At 43.3% G+C, this 10,659-nt stretch overlaps 1 protein-coding gene across 1 annotated transcript; it reads left to right on the top strand.

Annotated features, from left to right (window-relative positions):
* The first annotated feature begins 316 nt into the window (after nucleotides 1–316).
* NAA20 (N-alpha-acetyltransferase 20, NatB catalytic subunit) lies at nucleotides 317–10,360 on the top strand. The gene is made up of 6 exons (XM_026723000.2): nucleotides 317–563; nucleotides 4,279–4,303; nucleotides 5,650–5,740; nucleotides 6,704–6,839; nucleotides 8,462–8,607; nucleotides 10,218–10,360. The coding sequence occupies exons 1-6, from the start codon at nucleotides 511–513 to the stop codon at nucleotides 10,301–10,303; spliced, it is 537 nt and encodes a 178-aa protein (XP_026578785.1). The 5' UTR covers nucleotides 317–510; the 3' UTR covers nucleotides 10,304–10,360.
* The last annotated feature ends 299 nt before the right edge of the window (nucleotides 10,361–10,659 follow it).

Raw genomic sequence — 10,659 nt, 5'->3', positions numbered from 1 at the left:
TGGGAGTTGAAGTCTATCTCTTTTAAAGTTGCCAAGGAGAGAAACACAGCTGCAAGGGTTCCACTCAGACCCCCCAATGATCAGAGAGGAGGTGATTGCACTGCGTTTTATATAGCCTCTTGTATCCCACACAACAGCCCTGCGAGGTAGGACGATGAAGGAGATTGGAGAAAGAGGGGAGACTTAAAGGGCCCATTGACAGGATGCGAGCCCGTAAGTGACGGCTGCGAGAATTACAGCGCGCTTCTACTAACTTCTCTCTAAGTTCTGGTGGGCGGGGCTTCGGAGGTTCTGGGATTGGCGCGCCTCTTACGCTCAAGTGGGCGGGGCCTCGGCGGCTCCGGAATCGGGGCGCATCTCCTACGCTCGGGTGGGCGTGGCTTCGGCGGCTCCGTTGCCCGGCGACGGAGCGGAAACGCTCGGGGTCACGGAGCGGAAACGCTCGGGGTCACGGGGCGGTGCATCGCGGCGGCGGCGGCGGCTTCCGGGTCGGCTGCCCTGGAGACAGGCATGACTTCTCTGCGGGCGTTCACTTGCAACGACCTCTTCCGCTTCAACAACATGTGAGGCCCCGGGCCCAGCGCCGGGCGGGGTGGTGGTGGTCCAGATGACCTCGAGGGGACCCTTGCTGCGGATCTGGGAGAAGGGAGGGGGCCTCGCTTGGGAAGGGGCTTCCAAGGAAGGAGCCCGGGGAGGAGAGGGTGGGCTAAATGACCTCAAGAGCCCCCTTCCCTGTGAGCGCTTTCTGGCCTCCCCACGAGTTCATGGCGGGTCTCCTCTGGCTTCTTCCGGGGTCTTTCCCTCTTCCCGTCCCATTCTGGCCCTGGCCTCACCTGGTGGTCTCCCGTCCAGGGACAGCAGGTGCGATTCCCTAGCTGAGCAGGAGGCTGGGAAGGATTCAGCTGCTAATGCTTAAAGCCCTGGCCGGAGAAAGGGGAGGAGAGCCTGCTGGGGTCCTCCCAGCGGTTTGGATCTCTTGGTGGTCTCTCATCCAGGTCCCAAGCCGGTTCAATATGGTTTCACTTTTTCAAGGGCAAATGTCAGAGGGACACCTCCGACAATATATATAAATATTTATAATACACATTATATAATACACATTATAATATACACATTATGCACAATATAATACACATTATATTGTAAGGTATATAATATTGAATTATATTTACCATTGTGTGTGTGTGTGTAGGTGTGTATATATATATATATATGTGTGTGTGTTTGTGTGTGTGTGTTATTTTAATTATTTTATGTGTGTGTGTGTATATATGTATGTATATATGTATATGTATATATGTATGTATATATATATATATATATATACACACATACACACACACACATATATACACACATAGATTCACACACACATGCACACACACAGAGATAAAATAATTAAAAATAACAAAAATAACAAAAAACAAACTGAAAAGGCAAAGTCGATGGACCGCTAGGCCTTTTTCTGCCGTCCCTTTTTAAAATTTCTGTGAGAAGCCTTCTAGAATTAAAGCAAGAATTTAAGCTGCTTTGTGTTTTCCTTATTTATAAATTGAATTTATATGTCACTCATCTCGCTACCAAGAGGCTTGTTTTGCTTGAAGCGTAAAAATGGGAGTTTCCACTCTTATTTCAACTCACTTGTCAGATTTCCCAGAGTGAAATTTGGATATTACCCATGTCTGTCTTTTAATTCTTTTTAATTATCTATAATCTCATAGAGTTTGAAGAGGGTGTTGATGGAGAAGGAAATTACACCCGTGGTCCTCCTTGTTTGACTTTAACTACAAAGCCCAGCTTTTCCAAATACCCTTCCTGTTAGTTGGCTACAATACAACCCTAGAATGATGGAAGGGAGCATGAGATCATCTAGTCCAACCCTCTGCATTATGCAGAAAGACCAGTTTAAACCATCCTTGAGTGGTGGCCCTCTAGGTTCTTCCTGAAAATATTGAGACAAATTTTATCACCATAAGTCTTTTTTTTCCAGTGCCATTGTAACTTTGAATGGTCACTAAATGAACTGTTGTATGTTGAGGACTTACCTGTACCATTTGATGCTCCCTGCTGGAGCAGGGGGCTGGACTAGAAGACCTTCAAGGTCTCTTCCAGCTCCATTCCGATTAAATCCCTTGATAGACAGGTTGAGCTAGTTGGAACTAAGTCTTGGCTTTTGATGCTTTTCCATAGACCCTGAAATAACGACAACAGGTAGTCCCTGACTTAAAACTGAAGTTTACTGAAAAAAGTGACTATTTTCATGCTTAGATAGATAGAGGATAGATAGAAGATAGAATTCTTTATTGGCCAAGTGTGATTGGACACACAAGGAATTTGTCTTGGTGCAAATGCTCTCAGTGTACCAAGACAAATTCCTTGTGTGTCCAATCATACTTGGCCAATAAAGAATTCTATTCTATTCTATTCTGTTCTGTTCTGTTCTGTTCTGTTCTGTTCTAAGATACATTTGTCAAGAATCATCAGGTACAACACTTAATAATAATCATAGGGTACATTAAGCAGTCAAATCATACTAGGAAACAGCCAATATAGATCGTAAAGATACAAGTGACAAAGTTACAGTCATACAGTCACAAGTGGGAGAGGATGGGCGGTAAGGAGTGATGAGAAGATTAATAGTGATAGTAGTGCAGACTTTGTAGATAGTTGGACAGTGTTGAGGGAATTATTTGTTTAGTAGAGTGATGGCATTAGGGGAAACTTCCCTTGTGTCTGGTTGTTCTGGTGTGCAGGGCTCTATAGTGTCGTTTTGAGGGAAGGAGTTGAAACAGTTTGTGTCCGGGATGTGAGGGGTCTGTAGATATTTTCACAGCCCTCTTTTTTACTTGTACAGTATACAAGTCCTTGACTGAAGGCAGGTAGGTAGTAATTGTTTTTTCTGCAGTCCTAATTACTCTCTGAAGTCTGTATCTTTCCTGTTAGGTTGCAGAGCCAAACCAGACAGTAATAGAGATGCAGATAACAGACTCCATCCTTCCTCTGTAGAACTGGATCAGCAGCTCCTTGGGCAGTTTGAGCTTCCTGAGTTGGTGCAGAAAAAACATTCTTTGTTGTGCTTTTCTGATGATGTTTTTGATGTTAGGCGTCCATTTTAGATCTTATGATACGATGAAACCTAGAAATTTGAAGGTCTCTACTGCTGATACGGTGTTGTCTAGTATTGTAAGAGGCGGTAGTATGGGAGGGTTTCTCCTAAAGTCTACCACCATTTCTACAGTTTTGAGTGTGTTCAGTTCCAGATTGTTCCGGTTACACTATAAGGCAAGTCGTATAACCTCCTGCCTGTATGCAGATTCATCGTTGTCTCAAATGAGACCAATCACTGTCGTGTCATCCGCAAACCTGTTCGGAGTTTTTGCATCATTAATTCAGCGCCAGAAAAATAAGCACCGATGGCTGATGCTTCATTTAACGTCTTTATAAACATAATAAGTAGATTTTACAAACCAGTTGTAGATTTCTCCAACACGGAGCAAACTCAGACAGAAACACGGTGCAAGCTCAGAGCAGAGCTCCAGTCTTCAGCAAGTAAGCAAGTTAGTTTCTCTTTTACTTCTAGTTCAGCAGGCAAGCAAGACGAGAGAAGCCGTTTCATTTTCGACAGACAGACTCAGAAATCGACAGAAGGCAGACTTCAGAGCCGCAGAGCTTAATATAGAGCCACCACGCCTAGGCTACTTCTAGTTTCAGTTTCCAAACAGTCCTCATTGGCTGACTTAGCTGCTAGGCCTATTCATTGGCTGACCTTGTCACCAAGCTCTGTTCCAATTCATGAATATACTCTGACAAAACCTTTCTTTCAGTTTGGACGCTTGGCGACTGCTTCGTATTTACGACGGTTCCCGTGTCCCCTGGGTTGCGTGATCCTCTTTTGCGACCTTTTGACAAGCAGAGCCAGCGGGGAAATCAGATTCACTAATCGCACCCGTGTTACTAATTTAACCGCTGCAATGCTTTGCTTAACGACGGAGGCAAGAAAGTGCATAATATGTTACAAACCACTTTACAGTTTCGCTTAGCAACGGAAATTTTGAGCCCCAGTTGTGGCCATAAGTTAGTTAGCCTGCTGGTCCGAAGCGCTGTTTTCTTACCCGGAGTGCTGGAATTTGCTTCCCATTTGCTACGACCTTGGAGAAAATGACAGTCCTGGTCTTCGAAGTCTTCTGTGGGTTGGAGGGAGCTGGAAAGATATTTGATTTTAGTGCTGCTTTGTCCTCCTCTCGGTATTTAAATTTTTTCTCTCTTGTTTTTCCACAGCAATTTGGATCCCCTGACAGAGACTGTATCTTTAATTGAGACTTCGGGGTGAAGACATCGATGGTCATAGCTGGGATCTTGATAGGAGAGGATAGGATATGAGGAATGGAATAAAATGGAATAGAAAATATGGAATGGAATAATATAACAGAGTTGGAAGGGACCTTGGAGGTCTTCTAGCCCAACCTCCTGTTCAGACAGGAGACCCTATTCCATTTCAGACAAGTGGCTGTCCAGTCTCTTCTTAAAAACCTCCAGGTGATGAACAACTATCTGGTGGCAAGCAGATAACAGATAATCAGAGTTGGAAGGGACCTTGAAGATCATCTAGTCTAGCCCCCTGCCGAAGCGGGAGATCCTGCCCACACCATTCCTGGCAGATGGCAGTCCAGTCTCCAGGGATGAAGCTCCCATAACTTACTTATTACTTACTACCCACCCACCCACCTACCTACCTACCTAATCAGATTAAGAGAGTTGGAAGGGACCTTGTAGGTCATCTAGTCCAACCCCCCACCCAAGCGGGAGACCTTACACCATTTCTGACAGATGGCAGTCCAATCTCTTCTTGAGAGCCTCTAGTGATGGGCACTCTCACTGTTCCACTGGTTAATTGTCCTTACTCTCAGGAAATTTCTCCTTAATTTCAATCTCTTCTTAAAAACTCCCACAACTTCTGGAGGCAAGCTGTTTTCAGTGATTAATTAACAGACTTAAGAGAGTTTGGAAGGGACCTTGGAGGTCTTCTAGTCCAACCCCCTGCTCAAACGGGAGAGCCTATGCCATCCCAGTCCAATGGCTTTCCAATCTCTTCTTAAAAACCTCCAGTGTTGGAGCATCTACAACTTCTAGTGGCAAGCTGTTCCACTGGTTAATTGTCCTCACTGTCGGGACATTCTTCCTCAGTTCTACGTTGCTTCTCTCCTTGGTTAGTTTCTATCCATTGCTGCTTCTCCTGCCCTCTGCCTACCTAATATGGCTGCCACCGTAAGGTCCTCGCTGGGGAAGTGCAGCAGCTCCCCAACACCTCGCAAGGGTTTCCCTAACAGGCAGACACACATATTTTTATTGTAGGCTCTTCATGGGATACAGTAGAAAAACCATGGAAGAAACACACCTACAGTGGGGACAACAGCAGCTTACTCTGTAGTTTCCTACTCAGAAGAATATATTTGGAACGCCTGGAACGTGACGGCGTCTCCATAGATTGATCACAAGCGTGTTGCTCACAGTGTTGCTCACAAGCGTGTTGCTCACAGGCAAGTGGAATTTTGGAAGGGTTCTCTTTTACGTTATTTGGTGAGGCTTAGTTTGTTCTTGAAGGCATACTGGCTGAGATGAATCCTCCTTAACGTAAAACCCTTCGTATAGTATGGAATTCCATTCTACTTGCAGTACTTGGCTCACTGGCCAGAATATTTTATTGTGGCAGAAGCTCCTGGGGGAGAACTGATGGGCTACAGTAAGTACGACCCCTTCCCTTTTTTTTTTTTTTTCTTTTCTATCTGGACTCTTTTAAGAATTGAACCTGCACTCTTGACCTACGACCGTAATGGAGCCCGCGATTTGGGTCGTAAGTCCTAAGGGTTGGGCTCAGTGGTGGGATTCACATCATTTAACAACCGGTTCTCCGCCCTAATGATTTCTTCCAACTTCCAGTTCACCAAACTGCTCAGAAAGTTAACAACCGGTTCTCTCAAACCAGTACAAACTGGCTGAATCCCACCAGTGGCTTGGTGGTTTTCTTGCAGATGTTTCATGACCCAACTAGGTAACTTCATCAGTGCCAGAAGGGTGTTGGGTTTGCAGAGAGGAGGGGGGAAGGAAGGAAGGAAGGAAGGACGGACGGACGGACAGACTATGGAGTCCTTTGTGCTCTCTGAATTTGGTAGCTTTCTTGCAGATGTTTCATGACCCAACTAGGTAACTTCATCAGTGTTGGAAGGGAGGAGGAGGTGGAGAAACTGGGGAGTCTTTGGTGCTAGTTCTGGACGCTAGACCTTTCAAAAGTTCCATTTTGGGGAGTGGGTCCTAATTTTGACTGGTTGCTAAGCAACAGATCGTATAAGCCGAGGATTACCTGTATGGGCTTGCCATAACTGAAACTTTTGATCAGTTAAGGAAGACTCCTGCAATGACATGGAGTGAAATTTTCCGAATCTTTTAGTTCAAGGGTCTTCCAACTTGGCGAGTTTAAGACTTGTGGACTTCCAACTCCCAGAATCCCTGAGCTAACCTGACTGGAGGGGGAATTCTGGGAGTTGAAGTTCACAAGTCTTAATATGGCCAAGGTTGGAGACCCCTGCTTTAGGGTGCTTCTGTAGTGAAATAGGTATTTTTTCCCCCGCTTCTGCTGGAATAAGGTGCTAAGCAAATGCCCCAACTAACATTTGTGTTGGTTGATCCCCGCTGATCTTCCTTGCAGTCATGGGCAAAGCTGAAGGATCCGTGGCCAGGGAAGAGTGGCACGGCCACGTCACCGCGCTCTCGGTGGCCCCCGAGTTCCGCCGGTTGGGGCTGGCTGCCAAACTGATGGAGCTGCTGGAAGAAATCTCGGAGAGGTGAGGCGGATTTTGTGAGCAAATAAATATATTTGGGTGAGTTCTCGGGGAGGTATGGATTAGGGTAAAAAAAATCCTAATCGTTAATATTCAATTTTAGGGAAACGGTCTGGTTTCTTAGGAATGAGACAGAGGGATGACGAAACTTCAAAGATAGCTGGATTTCATTTTTATGCCACAGCTTGTGCGTTTTGTGGCTTTCTTAAAAATAGATGATGGCATGAGATTGGATGGATGGTTGATTGGTTGGATATGGGAGTAAAATTAATAAAGGAAATAGAGGAATTCTGCAAGGTTGCAGGCCTTAAGATAAATAAAAACAAAATTCTTGACTAAAAATTTAAAAGAGAAGCAAAAAAAGAATTAGAGGGAGCATCATTTTCAATTCATTTAAAAATTACATGGTTGCAGAAAGCAAATTTAAATAATACAGTGGGCCAAAGTGCTTTTAAGTGCATAAGAGCTAGTCAATCTTTGCATTTATGGGTGGATTTTACAGCAATAAGAAGATGGTTCATGATAAGAGCTAATTGTAACAAAAGAAACATTCATGTGAAATCTATCTGTATAAAAGCGAAATGCCCCTCACGCATCATCGCAAAAATCTCCGGAACCATAAAGCCTACAAACTTGAAATTCGGCACGTATCTTCCTCTTGGCTTCTAGGGTCTTGCTAAGAAAGGATATTTTGAAATGACCCCCAGAGCATTAATATTTTGTGTATTATTGTTAACATGCTCTGATGCGAAGGAGTTCTACCCACCCTCCCCGCCTGAAAAGAAATCTCTTCCAAATGCAAAATACAAGCAGAGGACTTTCAGTTTCACTTTTACTTTCACAGCACCAAGCAGCTTTAGTACAGAGCAGTTGAGCTAAGCCGTGCCCAGGCTCCTTGCTGTCTCCTTGCTCACACAGCAAATACTCTTTCAATTTCCAAACAGCCCTCAACTCTTTCACACACTGACAGGACGCTAGCCAGATGAATACCGATGGATGCTGGTAGGCAGAGGCAGAATTCCACCCCCCCCCTTATTTTCCTCCCCAAAATCTAAGCCCGACCACATAGTTTTGTAGCGAAGCACGGGGATCGAGCTAGTAAGTATAGATATAGGTTACCTCGTTGTAATTTGAGTGCTCTTAATTTCTCCTTGTATTTCATTTTAGAGTTGTAATATAATTAAACCAGAACATAAGAGAACATTAATTAAAACATTGTGAGCGGCACAGCGGTCTAGAGGTGAAGATGCTCTCCACCCACTCGAAAGGTTGACGGTTCAATCCTAGGCAGTGACAGATATTTCTCTCTCTGGGTGCAAAGAGAAAATATCTGCTGTGAACTCCGCATAGGCGTCAGGGAGGGCATCCAGCTGGTAAATGCTCGGCTCCAAATCTGTCATCCCGATTTCACCCCGATAAAATAAGAAAAAATTAAAAAAAAACCGAGAACATTAATCCAGTCATTTTCTAGTCAGGGAATCCCCTAACGCTTCAATTCTTATCTGCACACGAACAGATACACCTTGCAATTTTACTTAGCGCCGTCATTTCTCCTCATAGCGCCGCACAGTCTTAAGTGTTGCTCTCGCGGTCTTCTTACCCTTCCGTCTTCTTTCTTGCTGAAGAAAGGGCGGATTTTTCGTGGATCTCTTTGTGAGGGTGTCAAATCAGGTTGCGGTGAACATGTACAAGCAACTGGGCTACAGCGTGTACAGGACGGTGTTAGAGTACTACTCGGCCAGCAGTGGGGAACCTGACGAAGATGCTTACGGTAAGCGTGCGGATTTTGAGCCGTAAAAGGGTACTTGGGATAAACCCATGGTGTCAGCTGTAAAGAACCAGGGACATTCACTTGAGTTCCACGCCCCGAAGAGCTTATTATTGCTACTTATACTCAAGAATCTGGTCGATTTTAACGGTCAAAACTAAATTGGCCCTAGATCAGGGTCAATGGAATTCAGGGATGGGGCTGAATGTAGGTCTCTTGCGAGAGCACAAAGATTCCAAACTGCTGACGTATTTCACACCCCCCCCCCATCCAGCTCAGTCTGTTCATCGCCTACAGAAGATTGACACAAATCCCCATTTTAAAAAATGTCTCTATTTGTTTTAAGTTCTTACATGCAAAATACAGGAACAAATCCTGCCAAACTATACATTTGATTTTTTCCCCCCCCCAAATTTTTAATTTATTCAAAAAAGACAAAATATTTAAAAGAAAAACAAGAACAAAATAGAACAAAAGACATTCACAAAAAGTGTCTTAAAAAAACCCTAAACCAACACATATACATATGCCTAACCTCCTCCCTAGTTGAATGCTGATTAATATAACAATTTAGTTTCCCAGCCCTTTTGAAACAGGCCCTGAAAATGGTTAAAACTACTAAATCTACTTGCAAAGTATTAGCCTGTCTTTTATAGATCTGTAAGCTCTATTAATAACAAAATAAGTAAAAAGCAATAATAATGGACTTATTATGTAAAAGTATAAGAATAAACTATAATATAATAATGAAGGACCAGGGGAGACACGATTGCAGTCTTCCAATATTTGAAGGGCTGCCCCAGAGAGGAGGAAGGGGTCAAGCTATTTTCTAAAGCACCTGAAGGCCAGACAAGGAAGAATGGATGGAAACTGAACAAGGGAAGATTTAACCTGGAAATAAGGAGAAACTTTATGACAGGGAGAACAATCAACCAAAGGAACAGAAGTTGCCTTCGAAAGTTGTGGGAGCTTCATTACTGGAGACTTTCAAGGGGAGATTGGACTGCCATTTGACAGAAATGGTGTAGGGTCTTCTGCTTGGGTGAGTGGGTGGGGTTGGACTAGATGACCTATAAGATCCCTTCCAACTCTGTTAATCTGTAATCTGCAATCAACTATACATTTCTTACATTTTATATTTTGATAAATAGCCTTATGTATGTATTTTTGCGCAGTATTACAATATTAAATATTATTAAACATTAAGTTAGCACAGGAGAAACCTATATACACACATTTATCTGTAATCCAAATTTCCAAAAAGACAAATGCCATTCGAGGGACAGAACAGATACAGAATAAAAAGAGCTTGTCAGCCCACTGCATAATTGGTGGAAAATGGACAATAATAGCATGCGATATCCAACTTTACTCCAGCTGTTGAGTTTTCTGCACCACTCCTATAACTCTTGAGTTTTGAGCTGGTGTGTTTGTAAACCTGTAGTTATGTCGTTAATAGCTCCCTGAGCATCCTCAGGATAGAAACTCTGTGGATTTTGGGGGAGAATCTCATTCCAGAGAGTTGAGAGTTGTTGCAACTGCTCTGGGCTTTGAATTGTAGGTTGTGTTCCTAATCTATATTTCGTTCCATGTTTTTTTTTTTTTTATTACAGACATGAGGAAAGCTCTATCAAGAGATAAAGAGAAGAAATCAATTATACCTTTACCGCATCCTGTCCGGCCGGAAGATATTGAATAATACTGTGGGTTGCTGTAAAATATATCGAGAATAAAACCTGTAGATACATGAGAACAATTAGGATACCTCTAATGCAACTTGGGAGTTTGGGAAGAAAAAGAGAGAGTATATGCAAATATGAAGACATGTTTTTGCTTTTAGGCTGCGCTTCTAAACCTCGCAATCCCTCAAAAGCCCAAAACAAACTTTTAACTTCCATGTTTATCACGATTCAGTTTTAAAAACAATATTAATAAATCCGAAGGCCGTGTTGTTAATAATGCAGGGCTGATCATTTTCACCGAATTTTACATTAATAAATTTTTAAAATGTTTGCGGGGTGGAAAATCCCGTTTAAAATGTAAGGAATTCAAATT

This window comes from Pseudonaja textilis, chromosome 3 (assembly GCF_049901715.1).
Source record: "Pseudonaja textilis isolate UNSWEBS1 chromosome 3, rPseTex1.2, whole genome shotgun sequence".
In the NCBI taxonomy this organism is placed as follows: Eukaryota; Metazoa; Chordata; class Lepidosauria; order Squamata; family Elapidae; genus Pseudonaja; species Pseudonaja textilis.
The sequence above is the reverse complement of the archived record's forward strand: the minus strand, read 5'-3'. Positions and strand labels throughout refer to the sequence as shown.

What these genes read in the sequence shown, in the direction of transcription:
- NAA20 (XM_026723000.2), top strand. Translation starts at nt 511, where the DNA reads ATGACTTCTCTGCGGGCGTTCACTTGCAACGACCTCTTCCGCTTCAAC. An exon ending in TGGATCCCCTGACAGAGACT is followed by an intron (nt 4,304 to 5,649) that starts GTATCTTTAATT and finishes CCCTTCGTATAG; the next exon opens with TATGGAATTCCATTCTACTT. An exon ending in CTGGAAGAAATCTCGGAGAG is followed by an intron (nt 6,840 to 8,461) that starts GTGAGGCGGATT and finishes TTCTTGCTGAAG; the next exon opens with AAAGGGCGGATTTTTCGTGG.